The sequence below is a fragment of the Entelurus aequoreus genome, linkage group LG12, assembly GCF_033978785.1.
Source record: "Entelurus aequoreus isolate RoL-2023_Sb linkage group LG12, RoL_Eaeq_v1.1, whole genome shotgun sequence".
In the NCBI taxonomy this organism is placed as follows: Eukaryota; Metazoa; Chordata; class Actinopteri; order Syngnathiformes; family Syngnathidae; genus Entelurus; species Entelurus aequoreus.
Window position 1 is genome coordinate 23,044,606 of NC_084742.1, and position 26,095 is coordinate 23,070,700.

Genomic DNA, 26,095 nt, shown 5'->3' on the forward strand with positions numbered 1-26,095 from the left:
ATAAATCTTCTGGGGGAGGATGACCCCCCTACAGGGGTTTGGTTTACAAACTTTCAGCCCCACCTAAAACAAAATTCACCATCTTCCACAGATTATGATGCATTCTCATTTTAGGCAAAGTATAAGACAATACTTTCTTAACAGTATAATTGTAACCAGGAATAAGTCTTCAAGTAACAATATTCAAATACTAACATTGTTGGGTAAGACATAATTTGGTTTTATTCTGAATCCAGTGAAACAGATTGGTGGTTTTAGCTGATAAAGACTTTCAGGTGTTTATACATGTTTATGTTTAAGTATTTGGCAAACGCTTTTATCCAAAGCGACATACATAAAAAATACATAAACAATCACTGTAATAATTATCATTTAAGGGAAGAATGTAATACAAAATATCAATACAAAGTGTCAAGACAGAATAAACTCTGTTGCTGCAGCAACAGAAATACAGTCTATAGGTCCCTAAGATATATAGATATCTAATGTATTTATACATTGTTTATGTAGGATATACACATGTATATACAACCTAATCATATTGTTTCTTGAATTTAAAAGTAGCTGACCGTTTTTGTCCCCCTTCTCTGGGATTATATTTCCAGTTTTAATCTCAGACGTCTGGTCATTTATAGCATATAAGAATATTCTATTAGTGATAAGCAAACTATGAATAATAAAACACGCCAAAACACGTGTCCTTTATCTTAACTACACATGACAAAAAAACGAGTGAAAATCAGTGGTATTCAGTGAGGTAAAATGAATTAAATGCGCTGACAGTTCATTGCTCCTGCCAAATAAATTGCACTGAGTGGAGCGGATCACCACAGCGCCAGTAGGCAGTAGCGGTCCATGCTGCGTCTACTTATAAGACGTCTATGGTAATAACATACCATTAATAAATATTTATTTTAGTGCAAATAAAGAATTAGTTGCATGCCGCATTTCAGAAACCTCCACTGCAGTGTTTTTTTTTTTCCAGGAGTTGTTCGACAACCTTAAAAACAGTTGACACATTAAACATTGTGTTATAGCAGCATGATACGTTTCATTTTTATTTTTCTGTTGGGCCCCCACACTATCGTCATGTTACCCCTTTTACATTAACCCCCCCCACAAAAACTCCTTTAGATGACAGGATACAAAAAAAGAAAGAAAATAAATATAACGGCTATAAACAAAATGTCTCTACAGACAAAGCAGTGTAATGACCACTTTGTAATCTTCTTGTTTCATGTCCAGCATGCGTTTGGTCTTCTTGACTCATTCACTCTGAGGTTTGTAGCTGACCGAGGTGGCAATCTGACTTTGGGAATTTTGCTTCTTGCCGTTAACGATGAGGTGCAGAGGAGAGTCCACGCGAATGCTCTTGAAGTTGAAGGACTAGGTCAAAGAAAAGAAGCGTCAGACATGTCGCATCCGTCCCTTATTGACATTTTTGCTGATTTTCTTAACACTGACCGTGTCTTTATGCGTGATACTGTGTCGTTTGACCTGAGGTTCAGGAATGACCACGGTGTCTCCAATGAGGACCCCCCAGCTGTCTGCCGTGTTGTAAACCATCACCACCATGCATGTCTCCTCGCTGTCCACCATGCCGAACGTACTGGAGACAAACACACCCAAGCGTCTTCAAAACCGCACTGAGAAAATGACAGAAAATGATGCTCACTTACAAGGCCATACGACCCTCGGATGCCAGACTGAACACCACCTTCCCCATGGCTGCAACCCCGCCGTTGTGACCGTGCGTGAGGGAAGACAGCGCACGCGGCTCCAGGCTGCCCATGCGGCCTGTTGGCGAGCGAAATTGAGGAGACGAGCATGGGCCCAGAGCTGACGTGTTGAGGTTGGAAAGCAATGTCCGCAGGCGCCGCGCCTTCACCTTGCCCTGCAGTGACCAACAGACAGGGTAGGATTGAACTTTGCTGCCATCTTGTGGTTAAAATCTTATATATACATACATACATATATTATGTATGTATATATACAGTATATACTGTATATACATACACATACATAACATATATACCGTATTTTTCGGAGTATAAGTCGCACCGGCCTAAAATGCATAATAAAGAAGGAAAAAAACATAAGTCGCACTGGAGTATAAGTCGCCTTTTTTATATCAAATTAACACTAGAGCTGGCCCGCCGATTATATACAGCGGCAGTGCCGCGGTAACACCGCATTCACCGCTAATTCTCATACTTGCCAACCCTCCCGGGAGACTCCCAAATTTCAGTGACCCTCCTGAAAATCGTCACGTCTGCTTTTCATCCAGTCTAACGAGTGCTGGCCCAGTCACATAATATGTGCGGCTTCTGCACGCACACACAAGTGAATGCAACGCATACTTGATCAACAGCGATACAGGTTACACTGAGGGTTACCGTATAAACAACTTTAACACTGTTAGAAATATACGCCACACTGTGAACCCACACCAAACAAGAATGACAAACACATTTCGGAAGAACATCCGCACCGTAACACAACATAAACACAACAGAACACATACCCAGAACCCTTTGCAGCACTAACTCTTCCGGGACGCTACAAGGTGTGTGTGTGTGTGTGTGTGTGTGTGTGTGTGGGGGGGGGGGGGTGTCGGGCGGGGGTTGGTGGTACATATCTAACTACACTAGGTTGCTTATGGGTGGAATTAGTTGCATGACATGATGCCTCAATTTTTATAGTGGCTAGTTTAGAAAAACTAAAAAACAAATACAGTCGTCTTCTGTGGTTAATAGCACCAGGCTAACTAATAGTTTACTGTCACTGTACGTCACTCATAAAAATCTGCATTCCTAAATCTTATGCCCGTTCCTCATCTTCTTCTTTTTCTAAACTGAGCACCTGATGGCTTCTTCTGTCTTTTACTTTTGTGAAGATGAAGACTTGACATCCTTATTAACTGTATAATTTCCTTTAGCCAACGCCGTCCATTCGCCCGCCAATCAAGCAGAGTCACGCAGATGACTGCACACTTTTTCTCCCACATAACCCAATTAATAACATGTAGGTGTATGGGTATGTTTTAATCTTAGTAATGAAATACAATTTCTGGGCAGCACAGTGGTACAGGGGTTAGTGCATGTGCCTCACAATACGAGGGTCCTAAATAGTCCTGAGTTCAATCCCTGGAATGCCCTCCCGGTAACAGTTAGAGATGCTACCTCAGTAGAAGCATTTAAGTCCCATCTTAAAACTAATTTGTATACTCTAGCCTTTAAATAGACCCCCTTTTAGACCAGTTGATCTGCCATTTCTTTTCTTCTCTCTTCTGCTCCCCTCTCCCTTGGGGAGGGGGAGTTGCACAGGTCCGGTGGCCATGGATGAAGTGCTGGCTGTCCAGAGTCGGGACCTGGGGTGGACCGCTAGCCTGTGCATCGGTTGGGGACATCTCTGCGCTGCTGACTCGTCTCCGCTCGGGACGGTTTCCTGCTGGCCCCACTATGGACTGGACTCTCGCTGATGTGTTGGATCCACTGTGGACTGGACTTTCACAATATTATGTCAGACCCACTCGACATCCATTGCTTTCGGTCTCCCCTAGGGGGGGGGGGGGTTACCCACATATGCGGTCCTCTCCAAGGTTTCTCATAGTCATTCACATCGACGTCCCACTGGGGTGAGTTTTTCCTTGCCCGTATGTGGGCTCTGTACCGAGGATGTCGTTGTGGCTTGTGCAGCCCTTTGAGACACTTGTGATTTAGGGCTATATAAATAAACATTGATTGATTGATCCCGGGCTCGGGATATTTCTGTGTGGAGTTTGAATGTTCTCCCCGTGACTGCGTGGGTTCCCTCCGGGTACTCCGGCTTCCTCCCACCTCCAAAGACATGCACCTGGGGATAGGTTGATTGGCAACACTAAATTGGCCATAGTGTGTGAATGTGAGTATGAATGTTGTCTGTCTATCTGTGTTGGCCCTGTGATGATGTGGCGACTTGTCCAGGGTGCACCCCGCCTTCCGCCCGAATGCAGCTGAGATAGGCTCCAGCATCCCCCGCGACTCCAAAAGGGACAAGCGGTACGAAATGGATGGATGGAAATACAATTTCTTTGGAAGCAGTTTGTGTTGAGTGGCCTCACTGGCCTGTTTTGGTCCGCCAACTTTCCCTTTTGGAGGCAAATTTCCGCCCTTAGTTTGGAGCAAATGTGCCGCCTTCTCTATATAAAAAGGGCCACTAATAGAAATGAGCGGCGGTAGTCTAGAAAACTGGTGAGGTTTTTTTGTGTGTACGCCATCACAAAGATTGCTCCCTGAGCGGTTGCCCACAGCAAAAAACGGCCCTGCTTACACCACACTGCACTTTGCCATACCTCTCAGTGTGAACACACTTATGCACTCAATGCTAAGTTTAAGTATGAAAGTCTATACATTGAGACACAGCCAATGAGTATGATGCCCTCATTCTCCTACCTTATTCTCGATGAGTTCTGAGATTTTCCTCAGGTACTCCAGCAGCTGCTTTTCCCTCTGCGGTGGATCTTCCCAGCTGGGGTCTAGGGCAGCGGCACGGCTGTGGCCCTCGAGCGCCGACCCGAACATCTCCTCGTACTGAAAGAGCGTGGCTCGGTTGAAGTGCAGCTCTGGGTAACAAGCTGCCGCTCGGTCTACTCTTTCCTGTCCAAAGAGCATTGACTTAATGATTTTAATGTCTTTGTATGTGTGTGTCTGCGTGTGTACTCACAGATTGTGCATAGGCACTTAGAGCTTGTTGAGACATCTGTGGATTTTGTCCACAAGTGAAAAACAGGGATACATAAGCATTTCCTAGAATATCTGTAAACAAATGCATACAACAGGCTCCATTTGATGTACCCAATGATATGGCCATTAAGTGTGATAAAGTTGCAGGTGCTTTGAGAACTTACACCAGGATGTCCCGTCCGCCACATCAAGCTGTACAGCTTGCCGGGCCATGTCCACGCTCTCCAGAACCTGCTTGCCGTGTGCGTCGCTGTCTGTCGCCGGTAGCTGCCTCAGCACCATAGACAGGTTCCGCAGAGATACTTTGTTCTTGTTCTAAGAGGGGTAAGGCAAGTTGATGCAATTTGTGTGTGTGTGAAGATGCTTCTAATGCTCCTTGCTCTGTTCTAACCTGCTGCAAGGCTCCTGTGAAGCAGTTCTTGGCACCAGTCAAGTCGCCCTTTTTCCAGTACTGCTCCCCCAGCGCGTTCCAGCCCTCCACTAGGCCGGGCTCCAGCTTGACGGCGCGGGAAAGGCACTCCTCGGCAGAAGCGCTGAAGTCGGGGGCGACGTTAAGACACCTGCCTTTCTGCAGCAGGAACTCCGATTTGTGCTTCAAGTTTTCTGGGGGTAAAAAACCCCACATAGTTCTTTAATAACATGCAAAAATCCACACAAATACTTAACAATCATTACCTTCTTTCTCCTCCAGCTTTTTCAGCACCTTTTCCAGCTCCTGCGTGACATCTTGTTGTTTCCTGCCCGCCTCCTCCACGCCATGAGTCTCAAAGTAACGATCCCTGTATCTGTACAAATCATCTACCAGCTCCTGTAACAGCAAATATATTTTAACTAGCAAATATATTTTAACTCCTATATAGGCAAAAACAAAGTTAATATCAGCTCATCTTCCATGCTTTGAAGTTCACAATAGATGGGTGTCATTTAGCTAAACGCTGCATCCAATATACACATGTTTAATGAATTTAGTGTCTCCATGTTTGTTTCCGCAGTAATTACAACAAAAGGTTGTTGTTATAGTAACAGTCCATCCAATAAGTCAAACGACGACTAAATCTAGATAACGACTAAGTGGAAGGTCAATAAAAAACCCATTAACATGCTTGATTTTCTATTTCAGAGGGAGAGAGAAATTTACCTTTATAGTTTGGAGTTCGTGGTTGTCTTTGACAGGCTCAGCGCTCTTTTCTTCCTCCGCCATCTTCTCTAACACTGAGGGCAGCAGACTGCTACAAGAAGAGGCTACGAACTTGGTGCAACCAACAAAATACGCTTTAAAAGTTACGAAATGAACAATAAAACATATGTTATTAAGCGTATGTGAGCACCGTAACGACTCATTTCCCTGGGCTGAAATGTTGGGCACAGATTATCAAAACAAATGCTTTTAATTTCAGGTATGCCGGAAGTTATTTAGGTTCCTTGTCAAAATGATTCCGACATGGAACAGAGTCAATATTTGCTAATATGACGTTTTTTCATGTCTCAGCGCCTTTTTCCCCACTTAAATTGGTTTTGATATTTTTGATGATTTTTCTGATCTTATATATAGTTGTACTAACACAAATGTGGTTTAAAACATCAAAAGTAACCCGGAACGTTTTCATCACATTTTCGTTATTGCTCCTCGGACAGCATTTTGTTGTGCGCTCCATTCGCCAGTAGAGAGTACTATTCCCATAGTGTTGCCGTACAGTAACGCAACAACTGTGTGTTTCCTGTACAGTTTGTAATGTCGGACACATGGAGCAATATCCAGGCGCACAAGAAGCAGTTGGATTCTTTACGAGAAAGGCTCCAAAGGCGGCGGAAAGACCCATCACAATTGTCCGCCGGTACGTTAAAGACGGACTGCTCAGTTTTGTTTGTAGCATCGAGGAATCGATATTGAGGATTACCCCACCGATGTACTAGTTAGTAGGAACCTGAATGATGATTCAAGCACACATTTTATGTTTTGGTTCTTCTCAATCAGAGGTAAGCGGAAGTGCAGATGGTCCCACAGCCAGAAGCGAAAGTCCAGCTCCATCAGCTCCATGCACAGAGGAGGAGACGGAGAAACCACCTGACCCTGAATTAGAGAAGAGAATGTTGGGCTATTTGTCTGATCTGAGTCTTTCCCTGCCCAAAGACTCCCTCACTATCACAAATGAGCTAAATTGCGTGAGTCCTCTCATCTAAACTCCATCACAAATGTCCTCCTCGCATGTATTTGATCTTTCTGTCTCATTCTAGTCGGAGACAGATATCAGTCACAGATGCATCAAGAGTCTCTTGATGAAGTTCTCTGCTCAGGAGCTTATTGAAGTCCGGCAGCCAACTTTATCCTCGTCTTCTGCGGTATCCTCCTCCACAGTCGTCATTGCGGTGGACCATACAAAGCTTTGGGCTATGATCGGTTCTGTCGGTGGTGCCCAGCGGAGTCAAGGAGTCAAGAGGAAAGCTGAAGAGCAGTGCCAGCACACGAAAACGTCAAACTTCTTGCCCTCGTCACAGGCCTCTGCGTCTCCTCCCCGCTTGGCTAAGGCCTCCATGATGCCTGCGTCATCCTCACAGCAGCCGGCACCGTCGGCATTGGGCAGCGGCGCTGACAAAAAGGGCAGAGGCAGCAAAAGCCAATCATCACACATGGACATGGAAATAGAGAGCCTCCTGAACCAGCAGTCCACCAAAGAGCAGCAGAGCAAGAAGGTTGGAGGCAAACACGGTTGCTGAAGACACTCAACTGATGGTTGTGTTTTTGCAGGTTAGCAGAGAGATCCTGGAGCTGCTCAATACCAGCACGGCGAAAGAGCAATCCATTGTAGAGAAGTTTCGCTCTCGAGGCCGCGCTCAAGTGCAGGAGTTTTGTGACCACGGCACCAAAGAGGAGTGCATGCGCTCGGGTGACTCGCCTCAACCGTGCACCAAGCTACACTTCCGGTCAGCAATCTGTTATTATTATCGTTTGTGCTTTAGATGAATAGAAAATATGCTAATTACGTTGACCTTTTAAAAAAAATCCTAGTCGCATCATCAACAAGCACACGGATGAGAGCCTCGGCGACTGCTCTTTCCTCAACACCTGCTTCCACATGGATACCTGCAAGTACGTCCACTACGAGATCGACAGTCCCCCGGAAGCCGAGTGTGGCCTGGCGGGACCCCAGGCAGGGGCCGTGGAGCTCGGCCTGCACAACGAGGACGCTGACAGCAACGTCGGCAAACTCTTTCCCTCTCAGGTGAACACGACCGAACAGACTGTGTCTTTTAGGTGAAGATAATGCAGTGTTTCCCATAGGTGTACCGCTTTGAGGCCGATGGCTTTTCGACAATAGCGTTTGGAGTATGACACATGCACAGTGGGTTTTTGTGTGAGGTGTGGAGTTAGGCAAACTTGTGTACATCCGCAGTGTAGACGAGTGTATCGCGATTGCTCCACCACAGTTACATTTCACAAACTTGCATAATATAATAACTTTAGAACGACTGCACAATAATCCACAGTCAAAACCAAGATTCTTTTATTTGTATTCCCCCCATCCGGCCAGCCAGTGAGTCAAAAGTATGTAAGTCGTGAATGAAAGCGGGCTCATTGCTAATTATTTGGACTTTGCCATGATACCTTTTTTCTTGGTTGTGTGAAAACTGTGGAACATGGAGTTTTACTACAACTTGTGTATGTCTTTGAAATCCACGAAAAAGATAACACTTAACATTTGAAAAGGCTGTATCAATCCGGCCAGAGCTATTTTGTATACTTGTGTCGCACTCGCCATGGTGATGTAGCGTGTGTATGCACACTACAACAGCATCTTCTTCCTGGCTGGATATGAATAATAATCCGTAGATTAAACCTTGTTTCACTTGTTATTATAACCAATCAAATGTTATATGTGATTTTAAGAGTTCTGTTTAGTACAAATGTTTGAAGCCATGACACGTCAGAGCGGCTTGCATGGACAGCATGTGTGTCTCGTATGTGTGCGTGTTTGTGTGTGTGCGCAATTCGGGAAGTGACTGCTGACAGTTTAATATTAACTGTCAAATCAATGGAATCAATCAACAGATGCTATATACTATTTTCTATTGAATGGTCATGTAGTTCAAAGTTCACAGTCCAGATGCCTTGAACCTCAGTAAGTACCAGGATGTCCAAACACGACCGATATATGCGCAGTCCCCTACCACTGTGGTCGCACTCACAAAATGAGGTGCATTTAGATTTTGTATTGTCAATACAGAGTGGCATTATGGTCCTTTTATCCTCATCTCAATGGATGTTTGTAGGTGTCTCAATTGAAGCGATCAGAATAGATATTACGTTTATTACTGCATCCAAACTTCCAGTGCAATATAATGTTTTACCTTCCTGGGGTGCTGGACTTATTGCAGCCTTAGAGGCGTCTAAGAACGAAAGTACTTAATCTGATGGAAAAATACGCGGGACGCCCACATTTAAGGGTCGCTTCACTCAGAGTGCGCGTCTTGAATGAAAACACACAGTGACAGACTTAAGTCAAGGGGGAGAATGGTAGACAACCAGAATCTGTGTACGTAGTTAAGCTGTTTTTTTCCACTAATAAACACATAAGAGAATAGAGCCCTTAATGTGATTGCTCCTCTGCAAATGATACTGAAAGCAGATAATATAAATGGTAATTGCAAGGTTTTAGCGACTGTAATGTGTAATGTGTCCTGGGTATGACGTTAAACTACATCCAGGCATGAGATGGGAGGTTGTGTGTGGGGTTAGTGAGTCCCAACTAACGTCTATAAAATGCACACAAAGAACCGTTTGCACCTTCTCTTGTGACTGGCGGGCGGTCAGCGCCATAAAGCTGAGCGGGTCCCTGGGTAATTGGGGCGCGGACAACCAACAGGACAGACTAAGTTCAACAGCCCAGTAAGGCAATTAGTCTAGGAGAAGGATCTCTGATATAAAATACCCCTTCCAACCCGCACCAAGCCAGCGTGGAAGGTGTAGGCTAATAACCAGCATGAAGAGTACGCCAAGAGATCGTTCACTATGGCAGAAACATGCTGAGGCTTTCGTCCAGCAGTGGACTGACAACGGCTGATGATGATGATGATGAATGTGATCGCTCCTCTACAGTTACATTTTATTTGTGTTCTTGTTGGTGTGTGTTGACGAAAATTGGTCTGCTAGGCGATACACTGCTAAAAAACACTTGCACATATGCATGTGGGCACACTATAGTCGAATGTATTGGAATTAGAGATTGACCAATTATCAGCTGAGCCGAATTTCGGTGCCGATATTTGGCATTTCGACGTATATCGGTATCATCTTCTTTTTATTGGTGTCGGTTTGTTTTTCTTTTACAACTACAACAGAGCTACATCAGCAGATACAATATTTACACATATGATACCAGTTTTTATTATTAAAAAAAAAAGTCAAGTAGATAATTATAAACACTGCTCAGGCACCAGCCCATTTGCCTGGTCCCTGCATGAGAAAAGTAGACTTTTTTTTCTCTGCATCGCTTACGCAGCTTTGTCCCCTCACTTTCTCTTCCTCCTGAAATGTTGGTCGCTTTTACACCGTATATCTCTTCTGCTTGCCTTTCAAAATTGTTTTGAAAGGTTCTGTCTTTCTTTTTTGGCGTCTTACCGGTTCTGTTGTGTTTGTTTTGCTGTTGCAACAAGCAAGCCTCCGTCCACAGCAAAATAAATAAATATGAGAAATGGGATACTTACTATATAAGTAAAGAAGAAGAGACAGCATTCTTATACTTTCTGTATCATCCAGGAAGAAATTATGTTAGGCCGGCTTGAAAAATTTCTCATCTATAGGCAATGTGATGGAGCCTAGAATTGATTTTATTGAAATGTTTGCAATAATTCAGGGTTCCTTACAAGGAAATCCATTAACAGCTATAAAACTGACTAGATGGCGAGTTCTTGTGATGTAGGGAAATCCCATATTTTTACCAATTTTCCCAGGAGAGTTCCTCCCTGTTTTGAAATGCAAATGTTGGCGCTCCTCTGAACCGCAGAACTCGCAGACACACGTAATAAAGGTGTTTGTGAAATCCCCTGATGTTGTTTGGTGCTAAATTAACCACAAAATTAGCGCCACATTAAATATTATGTTGTTACTGGTGTGACGTTTCCTCAAAAATAATGTTAAAAACACAACTTAAAGTCTTGTCCAGCTGTTTACTGACATATAGTGTTAGTCATGTTTACCTAAATTTAACTGCAAATTAATGCAAATATAGTTTATTGGCCTCATGCACTACTAATAATCGGTATTGACCCTAAAAAACGTATCTGTCGATCTCTAATTGCAATAGCTCTACCACATTAGAGTGACGTTTCACAAAATTACATAAGTAAAAGCAATACAAATACTCCAAAATATTTCCACAATGTAAAAAAAATATTGATTTAATTTGTGCGATAGCTCTGCCGCATGCAATAAGGAGAGCTGATGAGAAATTGTAAGCCATCTATAGACAGAAGTGACATCCTGTCATGTAAATGAGATATGGTTGTTTCGTTTTTTTAATAAAAGAACAATGTATAGGCTTGCTCTATATAATGTACAGTACAGGCCAAAAGTTTGGGCTGACCTTCTCCTCATTCAATGCGTTTTCTTTATTTTCATGACTATTTACACTGTAGATTGTCACTGAAGGCATCAAAGCTATGAATGAACACATGTGGAGTTATGTACTTAACAAAAAAGGTGAAATAACTGAAAACATATTTTATATTCTAGTTTGTTCAAAATATCTACCCTTTGCTCTGATTACTGCTTTGCACACTCTTGGCGGGAGTGTCTCAGTCTGTGGGGGTAAGTCCTTCCATCTTCTTTTCATCAGGACACCTGTGACCTTTGCACACTCTTGGCATTCTCTCGATGAGCTTTAAGCACACCTGTGAAGTAAAAACCATTTCTTGAAGCTCATTGAGAGGATGCCAAGAGTTCGCGAAAAAGTAATCAGAGCAAACGGTGGCTATTTTGATGAAAGTAGAATATAAAACATGTTTTCAATTATTTCACCTTTTTTTGTTAAGTACACAACTCCACATGAGGCCTTCAGTGACAATCTACAATGTAAATAGTTATGAAAATAAAGAAAACGCATTGAATGAGAAGATGTGTCCAAACTTTTGGCCTGTACTGTGTATCTATCCTTTAAGTACTTCTGTGGTGATCTGGCGCCATATCGAAAATATAATTAAAATAAAATAGAGGAGTGACACTGTCATGTTGTGACATGTTGTTATTGTGTTTGACAGTGGATCTGCTGTGACATCCGCTACTTGGATGTGTCCATTTTGGGAAAGTTTGCTGTGGTGATGGCCGACCCGCCCTGGGACATCCACATGGAGCTGCCCTATGGAACGCTGACTGACGACGAGATGAGGAAACTCAACATCCCCATTCTGCAGGACGACGGATTTCTCTTACTCTGGGTCACAAACAGGTAGCCTGAGCAACCCAAACCGTTTCTCCAAAAAAGGGATTTAATTTACTTTCTTTATATCTTTTTTTCAGGGCCATGGAGTTGGGGCGGGAGTGTCTCAGTCTGTGGGGGTAAGTCCTTCCATCTTCTTTTAATCAGGACACCTGTGACTGAACACATCTGTCGATGTCCAATCTTGCTCCCTCAGTTATGAACATGTTGATGAAATTATCTGGGTGAAAACAAACCAGCTTCAGAGGATCATCCGCACTGGGAGAACAGGCCATTGGTTGAACCATGGGAAGGAACACTGTCTGGTGTGTTGGCATTCTCACATGCTACCTAATAGGAAAAGGGTAAATGTTGAGAAACTGTCTTTGTGTTCAGGTGGGTGTCAAAGGAAACCCTCAGGGATTCAACAGAGGTCTGGATTGTGATGTCATCGTTGCAGAGGTAATGAGGTCATGTGACTCTCCCCACTGCCTGAGAGCGCTGCTCCATAACTTTCCCCTACCCCCATCAGGTGCGTTCGACCAGTCACAAACCAGATGAGATCTACGGCATGATAGAAAGACTCTCACCAGGAACCCGGAAGATCGAGCTGTTTGGTCGGCCACACAACGTCCAGCCCAACTGGTACCTTTCTTAGGCTTCAAACTATAGATGTCTTTAGCCGAGATTGGCCAAAACATGCATGAACTGTAAATTATTTTATTTATTTATGGCAAATGCTATTGACAGTGCAACAATATCAGCATCATATTTAAAGGAGTTTCTTATTCTCTTTTATTACATACAATTGTTTGAGCAAAACAAATTCAAAAGTACATGAACCAAACAAAAGCAAAAGCTACTATGTGCTACTCTTTTAAATCAATTGAGTTTTTGCTCTGTCTTCTTGTGTCCAATTAATTTTTCCCAGAGTTAAACAATAATTAACAAAAACGACAAAAAATACAAAATACAAATATTAACCTAATCATTATAGTATCGATCATATACTAATACCACCCTTGATTTTGACACTAAGGATGGTAATTGGAAACCGGGTTCTTGTTTGGAAAAGGCTCCCAGTGTTTCGATTCTTGTGAGTCATTTGCCAGTTTTGTTAACGATTCCCTTATCGTTGCCTGTGGTGACGTCACACGCGAAAGCGGCACAAAAGCTGGAGAGTTATTCATGAGAAAGGAAGACAACAGGGCAACTAGGCAATACTTGCAAAATGGATATTTTATCAAAAAGAGTAAACACTAGCAGAAACATTAGCACAAACAACATGTGAAAACTTTGAATGAATGACGCGTTTTCGATCCGTTTCGAGACGGAATTGTATCACCGCCAGCTGCAATGGTGGCAATTTACTGCAGGTAGCTAACTAACACTGCCTGGCACTTTTTTAACACCTAATCAAAAAAGCTGCTATTATTAAGTCTAAACATGAAAATAATAATTATAATGCAAATCGTGACGGAACAGCGTCTGACTGGCAGGCTGCACACCTCCTCCTCGTCTGAGAATTGTTCTCCACAATGGAAACATGGTAATTAGTCCGAAATATTACATATGCGGCCTAAAAAAGCAGATATGCCTATTATTCTGTAAAATAATGGTTAGTGTTTATAGCTGATGGTTGCAGAATTGCACAAGTCACACTTTATTGGACTTGACTTGCTTGTATTTATCACTTGTCATATCATAGTTTTACTTTTAAGTGGTCAACTCGTATTTTCTTCTAAAAATAATTATTTTATGTAATATTTTGTTTACTTCTTCAGTATACTATTAATTGTATTATTGTACAACAAAATTCCCTCAAAAATTGTGATGGGCCTGCTATCTTTGCCCTGAACCCCTGCCTGGGCTCAGTCGAAGGCGGCATACTTCTAAGATAGCGCCAAATATCCAAATCCATTATTTTTAGGTTTAAACATTCAAAAGTAGCTAAAAAGCTAGTATAAAATGTTAGCATGATGGCATAGGACAAGATAGCATGCAGATATTATAGACGTTAGCACACTTCTAAGATGGTGCCAAGTATCCAAATTCATGATTTTTAGGTTTAAACATACACAATTAGCTAAAAAGCTAACACATTTTTTTATCATGCTAATGTTCTTACAAGTATGCTAACAGTTAATATGCTAACAACAGCACCGATGTCAAAAAACATGATTTTTTTAATGGGGGTGGCCATGTTGTCTGTCCATTGAACCTATTGTTACGCCACTGTACAGTACCAGACTGAGAAACACCTGAGGGTAGGGGCTGTAACTTAACTTCAAAGGAGGTCATCTAATTGGCTACAGCTGGTGGAAGCCATTTGACAAGTGTATGAACAAAATTCGATATTAAGCACCAAGCTTTACCTTGCTGAAATATGCGGTTTTGTGAGAAAAGCCCCATTGTAAAGTCAGTGTACCTATTCATTGGGCCTATAGAATAATTTTTTCTGAATGCATCGCCGTGGTAACACGAAATGTTCCAAAAAAGTTCAGGCGTAGCCACCATCGAGACCTTTGATGATATACAGTAAGATATGTAGAGGTTTGTTCGCCGGTTTGCGCCATATTAAACGTGAGAGTTTAGGATAGAAAAACTAAAATAAAAATTGAAGTATGAGCAATAATTACAGTATATGGGCTGCTTGCTATGCTTTGCAGAATGTGAATAGGTGCTTGCATCGCAGCAGGCCCATAATTAGTTATTTTTAAGACCTCACTGTTGCGTTTGTACATTCATGTTTATTCTAAACTAAACAAAGGTAGCGCTAATCAACTTGTTTGTTATCCTTTTATTCAAATGAGAATCGATAAGAGAACCGATAAAGAACTGAATCGTGAAGCAGAATCGAAAGTGGAAATCCCGACCCTAATTGACACCACCAAATAATGAAGCCATCCGCCCTCCTGTTTTGTGTCGTGTACCGGCTGCGACAACGCTGATACATCAACAGTTGTCGTACAATTATTCTTTCTCTAGACTCTTATTAATCTACTTGTTATTTCCTGTTGATATCTGCTTACTTTCTGCTGTAAAACATTTTCATCTACACTATTTCGACTTTATTATAACTATTTCTTGGTGTTGTTTAGAACTAACTTAGTAGTTTGCTTAGCTTTTAGCATGCCTACTTCTGGCTTGCTTTTGGTGTGTAACATGCTTGCCACTTGATAATGATACTTAAGATGCTAAGAAATTCAGTCTATTTGACGTAATGGAGGTGATTATTATTAATATTTGTAGGAGCAGCTCCACACTATAAGGTTATTTAGCTGCTAGCTGCTTGTCAGCCGAAGGACTAAAATAGTGTCAGCCAGAGGGTATCTGCGTTTTCGATCAGCACTAAAATGCATGAATCTGCAACAGACTTTTTCACGCAAATCGGCCTTTACTGATCGGTAGCCAATTGATCAGTGCGTCCCTACTTTAAACGCAAACTCTAGCTCTCTTACAGTATACTCATGCTGGACCATTCGCATTGTGCTACACTTGGGTTCAATTCCCCCTCCCTCTACTGGCCTGCGCTCACACTGAATATTTGCGCTACCACTCATTTATTTGTCCCATCACTTCGATTATTTTAACTTCTCAGACTATATGGATAATTCCCAGTCTTATTTAGAAACTGTTTATTGCAAGATAGCGGCTGTCTTTATGTACTTGCAAGAGGAGTGATTGCATAAATATAAATGATGTCCTGAAGTCCTTATGACGATTTTGAGACTTTCTATTTCATTGTGCCGGTTATCATTAATAAGCTACAAGAAGCAATCGAATTACAATCATTCTGTGACCCCGATACATTGAACAGAAACGTACCGAACCCTATGCCACTCCTTTCAATTGTACCAAAGGAGGGTAATTGTGGTGGACTTTGGGTGTAAAGTGGGCCCAGGCGCGGCTTAAATGGCCAAGTGAGAGTATGCCCTAAAAGTGTGGATCTCAGCGTCTTATATCCTTCTTTTTACCTCACCTTCTTCTCCAGGGTTACACTCGGCAACCAGCTAGATGGCATTCATCTCCTGGATCCAGAGGTGGTGGCCCGCTTCAAGGACCGCTACCCAGACGGCGTCATCTCCAAACCCAAAAATATGCAGACACCACATAATTGATCTTTTTTTTTTTTTTTATAATACCAGAGTTCAGCTGGGATAGGCTCCAGTTCTGCCGCGACCCAGAGAGGGACAAGTGGTAGAAAATTAATGGATGGATAGACTTTACAGTAGCGGTAAGCCAATGTTGGCAAGTCAAACCTTTTTAGCGTTTCTCCAAGTTCCACATATTTAAACCGTTGATGAATTTCACAAGTTGTCTTTTTAACATTTGACTGCTCTTACTCTATGTCGTTTGAAGAAGAGCGAGACTGAACGTGCCACAAGCTGCGTTACTTTTTGTTTTCAAGGCTGTGTCTCAAATCAAATACTTAAGTCAGTACACTTCAATAAGTCTACTGTGTACACTACGTACATACTGTAGTTCCAAAGCAATTACGGTTGTTGCACAACAGTTTGTATTAATTGTGAATTGCAACCACTCGAGTTAGTAGCAAGGGTTGGCCAAGATAATGATTATGTGGTATGTGTCACAAATCGAGACACAGCGCAAATGTGTGATCTTGAAAAATGGGTTTAAATGTCCGGATCATTAGTTATTTCGTACTGCAAAGGTCAAAGGAAGGTTAGCATTTAAACTATGAGCAATTCATTTTGTAGCTTGGCCTTTGTGTAGACATAGAATAGAGTAAGATTTGTTGTCATTGCACATGTCCTTTTACTTTGCGCTGTATGGTAAAAAGTCGAGAAATTTACCACGTTGTTCCACGTGTCCACTTTTAAAATGTAAAGTGTACACATAAGACATAACACATTAGATGAATCCTTTTTTCTTTTATCAAATTCTGAAATTTTCTTACATAAAGGTCTATTTTTATATAAAATTATTTCATTCAACGTATATGTATGTTTGTCCTTCACCTACTTTCTACCAATATATCTATGATCGATTGTCTTATCACAGGTTACGTCCATGACCGTAATCTATTTTTTACACATCTAGATCCCAAGTCTTTGCTTTGATCTTGTGTGGGACATGAACGAGTGAATTGGAAGGAACACACTAGTCTTTACTTTTATCTGCTGCAAATTAGTCAAACAATAAACATATTTTTGTTTCACCACATTGGTCACATTTGTTTCATTTAAAAAATAGTCTATTGTTATTCAAAATTAAATACAAGCATAGAAAAGGGTTGAAAATAATTATTAGTGTCATCTGAAATATATAACCTCTATTTGCATTGCGTTTTCTCTTTAAATATAGAAAAAAGCTTTTGTTGTTAGTCAACAAAATAAAGAAAAAGAAGAATAATGCACTTGGTAGTCATCTGTAAACTCATCTCCATGTCTAATGTCTTTTGAGGAAAAGTTCCATCGGGGGTGGTGCTAACATTCATCACGTGGACGTCCTGTGAAGCGCTCCAAATATTTGGGAGTCCATCAGTGCTCCTCAGTAGGTGGCATCCACCGCGTTGACATTGCTGTCCAGCTGGTGTCGGAAAGACAACCTGGCTTTAGAGGAGAAGTAGACATGGGATCCCCGACCAAGGCTGCCCACTCCTTCACTGTCGCTGCCCAGGACGTGGTGGAGGCCAGGCGGGGCTCCATCTCCTCTTTGGCTATTGAAGGCGGGAAAACTACATTTGAGCCACCTTTAACACATATTAAAGGATGTACTTGTTTTTTTAACTTACAATTTTTAAATATTTTTCTAAACATATTAACACATTTTTTTTGGGGGGGGGGGGGGGGGCCGCTGGCTACAATTGCACTAACCTTCCGCTGGGGGGGCACTGTTTGCTTTTGCATCGCTCTTTACAATGTCTGTAGAAGGGAAAACACTGCAGCATCTTTACGCCCATGATGAAAAGTTCTGTTGAAAAAAGGACACAATATTAATGGTGCAACGTGATGTCAAAATTTACAACTTAGCTATCTTATCAATTATAAGTATATTTTATAGCTGTTTTTAGCCTTTAGATCAGGGATATTCAACTAAATTGTTCTGGGGTTCCGCATTTCCAGAAAGAGATATGGACCGTGGGAATGGGCCATGTCGCCTACAGTAGACATTTGATTAACGTTTAGGAGCGCTCTACTGTTTTCACAGACCTGAAAAAAAGCTAGTCAAAGATCATCTCTGACAGCATTCTATTTAAGATCTGTTGCAAAAATGTTATTTTTGGAAATTAACTTGCAGGCCACCAGTTGAATAGCCCAAAATATGAAAATGAGAGGACCTAAAGTGGAGAAACCACTAGTATAACTAAATAATATCAACAAATGATCACTTTAGACTGGATCTGAACAAACTACAGCAACACTCTAGTTACATAAATCACGTTAGGAAAAACAATTGTGTAACTGCCAAAAAGGAGAGGACTTAAAGGGGTGCCTTGAGGAACGCCTCAGTTATGTAACTCAAAGAGTTTGGACTCCAGTGTTCTATGTTTGCTAGGTTAAACTGGAGATCTGAACACAGATATTCAACGCAGAGATGCGCCTGTCTTCAAATCTTACAGCAAGTTTTGTAATCTGCACGGTCTCTCCCAGCTAATAACACTAGCCACAAGGGTATGTGATTCCACCAATCAACCATAGATCTCATTCTCACATCCGACCGCCTAAAATAAAAATTAGTGGGGTCATGATCTGTGGTCTTAGCGACCACTATCTAACCTTCTGCACCCGCAAAATGGCTAAACCCAAGGCCAACAGCCACATAACAGCTCAATCCAGGTCCCTTAAAACATACTCCAGTGATAACTTCAACCTAAAATTAGGTGAGTGGGACTGGTCCCCTGTGCTCACGAGCAACCTGGTCGATGATGCTTGGGATCGCTTCAAAACAGCGTTCCTAGCGATACTAAATGATATGGCTCCCGTGAGAGTCAGGATCAAAGCCCGCTCTGAACCATGGATGAATCCGGACCTATTAGCTGCCATAAAAAGACAGAGACAGAAAATACTCCGAATACCAAAAGTGTAAAACCGAAGTAGATAAACAACTCAATAATAACCTCAAATCACTCCTTTCAACACTCAAAAAGCAATGCAATAAATTAAGAAATAAGTCAACCAACCTGACTAAATCCTTAAAAAAAATTACATTAACGACAAAATAGATGTAAAACACAAATAAGCCACGTGAGTTCTGGAAAATCCTCAACCAACCAGCTTCCTGGCTGCAGCCAGAAACTTAAAACCAGACTCGCCAACATCAGCATCAAGGAGGGTGACCCTTCTTACAGACAAAATGGAGGTAGTAAGCAGACTTAACACCTTTTTCACCAGCATAGCCACAACTCTAGTTAACAAGCTGTCCCACCACTCTGGTCGCTTTGGTGTAAAACACATTAAAGCCTACTACAGAAAGCTAGTAGTATCCAACAACGATTTCAAATTAGAAATGGTCTCAGCTGACGAGGTGCTTTAAAAAATGAGCGCGCTCCACCTAAACAAGGCCACCGGCCTTGACAATATTCCCTCCAGATTCCTCAGGGACTCTGCCACCACCATTGCCCAATCATCACACATATAATAAAACTCTCAATTACACAAGGCCAAGTACCCTAAAGATTTTAAGATAGCAAGAGTAACTCCCCTTTTTAAAAAAGGAAGCAAATTAGAACCTGGCAACTACCGACCTGTTTCTATTCTCAGTTCCATTTCGAAAGTAATGGAAAAAATAGTTTATGAAATAGGTCGATAGTTACCTTGCCACTAAAGAAATCATGTACAAATTCCAGTCCGGCTTCAGAACTAACCACTCCACTGACACATGCCTTCTCTATCTGACCGACCACATCAAATATGAGGTGGACGCGGGCAAATACTGCGGCATGGTCATGCTGGACCTTCAGAAGGCCTTTGACATCGTTAACCACGCTATACTGTTGGATAAGCTCAGAGCAATCGGATTTGATAAAACCTCATCGAGCTGGATGCAATCTTACTTGGAGGGGAGGAAACAGGTGGTAGAGGTGAACGGCACCGTGTCCCCCCCCCCCCCCCGCCCCCCCCTCTCAGTAAGCTGTGGAGTCCCTCAAGGCAGTATATTGGGCTTTTACTGTTCCTAATATACATAAACGACATGTCATCAGCATGCGACTGTGAATTGTTCTTGTTTGCGGATGACTCGGCCCTGCTGTCCGGCAAGGACAAGTCACAGGTGGAGAAAATCCTCAGTGCTGAACTCTGTAAAATTTGCACCTGGCTTGCTGACAACAAGCTATCCATACACTTGGGTAAAACGGAATCACCAGGAAAGATGAGGTCACCTACTAGGTTCCATTCTAGACGCTAATCTTTCCTGTGATAAAATGGCAACCAAGGTAATCAAAAAGGTCAACCAACGAACGAGATTTCTCTACCGAATCTCCTCTCTGGTCACAAAAGCACCATGAAGATTCTAGCGGTAACTCTCATTGAACCCTTTTTTGATTACGCATGCACCTCCTGGTACCCTAGCACCTCCAAACCCTCAAATCTAGACTCCAAACATCCCAGAACAAGCTAGTCAGATTACTTCTAGACCTCCACCCCAGATCACACCTCACTCCTACCCACATCTCCAAAGTGGGCTGGCTCAAGTGGAGGACAGAGTAAAACAACTTGCACTGAGCCTAGTCTATAAATCCGCTACACTTCCCTGATACTGAAGTACATGTCAAACTACTTCATAACGTAAATGACCGCCATAACCACAACACCAGGGGGAGCGCCACTACCACGTTAAACCCAGATTCCGATCTAACAAAGGTCTTAACTCATTCTCCTTCTATGCCACATCAATATGGAATGCACTCCCAACAGGTGTAAAAGAAAGTGCATCTCTATCCTCCTTCAAAACCGCACTAAAAGAACACCTCCAGGCAACTGCAACCCTAAACTAACACCCTCCCCCTTCACATCCCACCTGCCCGGAATTGTAAAATAATCATAATGTATATACTTGTTCTTATGCTTTCTGATCTCTCTATGTCCACTACTTGCTGTACCTATCCTACCAAGTCAGACCCTACACTGTTTCAATGTCCATTTCTCGGATGATGCAATTGTTGATGACCAAAGTGCTGAAGTCAACCAAACCCAACCCCCCCACCCCCTCCACATCCCACACCCCGGATTGTAAATAATGTAAACAATTCAATGTATATACTCTGATGATTAACGTGTGTGATGACTGCTTTGTGATGATAGTATATATTTGTACCATGAATCAATTTAGTGGACCCCGACTTAAACAAGTTGAAAAATGTATTCGGGTGTTACCATTTAGTGGTCAATTGTACGGAATATGTACTGTACTGTGCAACCTACTAATAAAAGTCTCAAATCAATCAATCAACCAATGCAAGGATCTGCCAATGTGTCCAAGTTTTTCAACAGGAGCACTATGTTGTTAGGAATTTGCTACAATCTCTTAAATCTTGAAGTGAACATGGAGGGCCGGATTTGACACCTGGGCTGCGAGTTGAATAGCTCTGATTTAGATTCTTCCCAGCAGGGTGTTGCCTTGCTTTTTTTTGAGTACACTGTCATACAAGTTTGCAGCAACAACCATATGTAACAGTGGTCCTCCACTCAATCCAGTCCTGGGCTCGAACCAGCGACCACAAATCTTCAAGGAATGAGAGTGAAGTCCATCAGCACCATAGGTATGAGCGTACTGTAGCACAGCCACAATCACACTCACACTACATAGACATGAGCCAAATTGAAACATAGAAACACCATAAAACAAATATCTGATGTATTTTGCAAATATAATAAACTGTCTTTATTTCAGGTTCCATTTTTTTCTACAAAGCATCAAATGCATGGCGTGAATATTAGAACAAGGTCAAATGCATCTCTGCTGACTCGTCGCGCAGGTTGGGGTGCTCAGACGACTCACCAGCTGAATGTTGCATGGAATTAACACCTCACAGCCAATCATCATCATCATCATCATCATCATATGGTAAGCTTTCCTCCGACCTCACAAAGCACTTCACTAATGCCGGTGCAAGAACACAGAGCACTTTTGGCAGCCTGTGACATGAACGTGCATGTGTCAACATGCCTCTGGCAAAGTATTCCTTTGTGGCACAATGATAATGAGTCTCATTGGCTGAAATGATCCACGTGCAGCCGGTGGCATCCAAAGTGTGGCCTGGGGGCCTTTGACAGCCTGCAGCTTGTGTTTTATCCCAAAAATTACAATTAAACAAGAAAAATGTTGATACTAATCAGTGATGTGTGGCCTGGTCAAGCGACATGCTAAAAAAACTTGTCTCTGCCCTGTATTTGATCAGGAAAGGCACAAAGCGATCTAACAATTTTGCTGAAAACTGTTCAAAATTTTTTAGAATCATACAAAGCATACATACACAGATCAGTGGGCAAATGTTAATATTTATTTGATAGTATTGTTTTTTTTAATTTTATTTTTTTTACTTTTAATGAAATGGCACTGATACTAATCATTTTACAAATACAATCCTGAGCCGTTGTTAATGACGTAATATTACTAGTGCTGTCAAAAGATAATTTTTGAAAATCAGATTGATCACACCAGTCATGATTAATCCCAGATTATCACTCACTTGCATAATTAAAATTATTTTACAAAAAAAGACCCAAATATCTGGACACAAACAAAATGTTATTGTCTGAATGTCATCCAGGACATTTTTTTTTATATGTTTATCTGCTAACAGTTTTATCTAAAGTACAGTTAGGATGTATTTTGGAGTGAAATTTACCAGTGATCCCACCAGTCGGCGACTTCCCACTCATCATATACTCACATATGGGCATTGACCTGATCACTAACCGTATAACAACCTGCGCTGCCTTCCAGGTAACCACATAAAGGTTAAGGGGCTTGTAAATTCAAAATGTGTGATTAATCTGCGTATACGCATGAATTATGCGATCATTTATTAATTGATCACGAGTTAATACATTTTTGACACCCCTAATTATTCTATTTTACACTTAATTGCTTTTTTCATCTAACATAAAGCTAGTGTGTTTTGTCTAGGTAGCTCAGCATATATTGACCTACATTGGATTGGTTTGGAAAAGTGGACATGATGATGAAAGTGTTTGGGGGGTCCCCCAGGGGCCGTGAGTCTGTAAGGAGCCATTATGAGGTTTGCAGAAGAATGAATTACACACACCATGACTTTGTACAACCTTTGTCTTTAATGTAAGTGTGTGACATTCATCCACTCTGCTGCACATGAACGGGGCGGATGTGTTAATACGACTTCAACACCTGGATTTCGGTGCAGCTATGCTCCGTTACAGCCGCAGAGATGATACGTTTCCACTCAAGTCTATGTGGCAGATAGGCAAGGCAAACCAACAAGGTTTTATTTGATAAGTGTATTTAATTTTTTATCAATTTTAACATTACACACAGTTTGAACAGTAACACTGTGTTTGAATATTCAATATTAAGTTTAGTTAAGTGATCCTTTGGCGTACGACTAGATGGAGCCTGTGTACCACTAGTGGTACACGTAACACAGTTTGAGAATCACTGCTCTAAAGGTGCGCACGAGAGGTGGGTGGATCCATCAAAATATCAACGGTATCGATATCATAAGTAATATCAGTATTGGATGGATACTAGCGTGATGAGATCAACATTTTTCAGTCCTCTTTTTTATTTATTTTATTTTTTAAATGTGTGCATATTTTTTGTTGTTGTTGTTGGAATTGTTACATTGTTGATATTCAATATCATTCTGGACCATATTCATGCAAACTCAAGGAATAAATCTTTGGACACAGGAGGTCTTTAGGAAGTAAAACATCTGAACAATTTGAATGAGACACAATTGTAGTTTTTGCTTTGGTATACTTATTTTGTATTTTTGACTTTACTTTGCTCCAAATGGTATGTAGTAGAAGGGAATAATTGTATTAGACAAGGGCCTCACCTATTTGTGACCTCAGCCTTACATAGTATAAATAAGTAAACATTTTTTCATGATAATTTAAATATGAAGTGGTTTGGCATCTGGCAACACTGAACCAAGCTATAATGTACTTTTAGAGGCAAAGGGAAAGGAGTATTCCTTTAATCTAATCGGGTTAGAAAGTGGGTCAGGGGAAAATGAACAGCGATTGTGCTTTTCTTCTGACAACTTTTTGTCCAAGAACTTTGACATAAGCCACTTTGTTCATCCTTGCAGGTCTGATAAGGGCAATGAGGCAAGCAGGATTGGAGCAAACGGCAGCAAGCGAAAAAAAAGAAGGAAAGTCAGGTTAGATCTTTTCAGTTTGTGAGTGGATGTGAGCGACGGGCGAGTAATGTGGCTGTCCTCATTCAATAACACGTTTTTATTGAGGCTGATGTGTCGCAACTTGCATGCAGAGTGCACTCATTAAAATTCAAGTAGGAAAACATGGCCCTCCTCCTGTAAACATAAGCAAGCAAAAGGAACACAAGGGCAACCTCTGCAGAGCCCCTTCCACACATTAGTCCTTTTTAGGGAAAAGTGTGTTTGCATTCTCGCCCAATTGCGCAACACGCACACACACACACAGTGCATGCATACAAAGGCATGTCAATGCATCACACTGATGTATATTTGATTGACACTGTCAGAGTCTATTCATTGAACAAAGTGCTTTGTTTTTATGACACTGCTTTACTAAAAGTTTCAAGACATTAACAGTAAATTAAGTCACACAGAATATATTCTGTCCTTTTATTATCTATTGTTCCTTTTGTTTTCTTTTTTCTTTCTTTTTTAATTTTTCAATTTAAATATTTCTTTAATGATTTATTTTGCCTTTTTTTCTTATTTTACACAATTATGGAAAAAGCTATCAACAAAATACAAACCTTAGTATCCTTGTCTTTTACTGTACTAACAAAACAAGTTGTGTGTTCAACACAGAAAAAGGAGTGGGTTAAATAAGCTCAATTTCACCTTATTGGACATTGTGCAGATGTAATTACCATACAAATAATGAGCATTTGGTGTTTTTTTTAATCATACAACGCTTACATGTAGTATGAAAACAATACGTCAAACCTACCTTGTAAAGATTGGAGTGGACCGTTTCAGAGAGGACTTCAGCCGTCACACCCACCAGTAGTACGCCTCCTTCTCGAATTAGGCGGGCTTCAGTCCTGATGCGTCCTGTGGAAATGTCTCTTCTGTGGTGTTGAGGAGTGAACTTTAAATAGCTAATCCCTGCAGTGTGGGACACGCCTGCTTTCTCTCACCCTCCCGCTGTCTGGCCACTAAGCTTTGGCCTTCATCACATCACTGTTAAAACCAAAATAGCTCCTCGCCAACTCATGCAGGAGCAAAAACCCCAATGAAGATTATTTGTCATCATTTCTAAGTTTTTCATTGTGTTAATGAAGACACGTGTAAAGGTGCTTCTCATGCAGAGCATCAGCAGCATTCAGTCACCTTCATTGTTGCCTTTATTCTGTCCCTGCTTAGAAGCCTTCTGGCAGCACGCACATGTTTGCTCTGCACTGGCCAGTGGAAATTTACCCAGACAGCTTCTCTCAGAAATCTCCCAGGAAACACTCTTATGTTTAACAGTGAGCTGCTCTATAAACTGTGGACTCCCACAGGGACTTTACCCACTTTCCTTTTACTTCATAACCCACTTCCGCGACATTAGAAGTTACGCAAAGCAAGAATTAAACAGAAACTTAATTAAAACAATGTGCTATATATACAATACTGTAATTTTTACTTGTTTTAACTATTTACATCAGCGGTGTCCAAAGTGCGCCTAAATACTTAATAAACACAACTAAATAAGAACGCTGATACCATCACATGATGTTGATACAAATAACACAAATAATATTACACTTTATCATCTACAACAAGGCATAAGCTGTTTTTTCTTAAAACATACAGTG

The 26,095-nt window shown here is 41.5% G+C and overlaps 2 protein-coding genes and 1 long non-coding RNA gene across 3 annotated transcripts; 1 reads left to right on the top strand and 2 right to left on the bottom strand.

Moving 5' to 3' along the window:
* Nucleotides 1-1,094: 1,094 nt before the first annotated feature.
* ttc5 (tetratricopeptide repeat domain 5) lies at nucleotides 1,095-6,142 on the bottom strand. Its single transcript, XM_062066872.1, has 9 exons — nucleotides 5,863-6,142; nucleotides 5,400-5,532; nucleotides 5,116-5,327; nucleotides 4,889-5,039; nucleotides 4,705-4,796; nucleotides 4,434-4,637; nucleotides 1,680-1,894; nucleotides 1,465-1,609; nucleotides 1,095-1,386 (listed from the first exon to the last, which is right to left on the bottom strand). The coding sequence occupies exons 1-9, from the start codon at nucleotides 5,923-5,925 to the stop codon at nucleotides 1,267-1,269; spliced, it is 1,335 nt and encodes a 444-aa protein (XP_061922856.1). The 5' UTR covers nucleotides 5,926-6,142; the 3' UTR covers nucleotides 1,095-1,266.
* A 186-nt stretch (nucleotides 6,143-6,328) lies between these two features.
* On the top strand, nucleotides 6,329-17,318 carry mettl3 (methyltransferase like 3). The gene is made up of 11 exons (XM_062065245.1): nucleotides 6,329-6,559; nucleotides 6,700-6,887; nucleotides 6,960-7,415; nucleotides 7,471-7,646; nucleotides 7,732-7,945; nucleotides 11,979-12,166; nucleotides 12,238-12,276; nucleotides 12,354-12,462; nucleotides 12,533-12,598; nucleotides 12,669-12,781; nucleotides 16,131-17,318. Exons 1-11 carry the CDS (start codon nucleotides 6,457-6,459, stop codon nucleotides 16,255-16,257), a joined length of 1,779 nt encoding a protein of 592 aa, XP_061921229.1. The 5' UTR covers nucleotides 6,329-6,456; the 3' UTR covers nucleotides 16,258-17,318.
* LOC133661782 (uncharacterized) lies at nucleotides 12,899-25,399 on the bottom strand. Its single transcript, XR_009827995.1, has 3 exons — nucleotides 25,246-25,399; nucleotides 17,977-18,073; nucleotides 12,899-17,819 (listed from the first exon to the last, which is right to left on the bottom strand). It is a non-coding gene; the product is annotated as an uncharacterized LOC133661782 (long non-coding RNA).
* Between the last annotated feature and the right edge of the window lie 696 nt (nucleotides 25,400-26,095).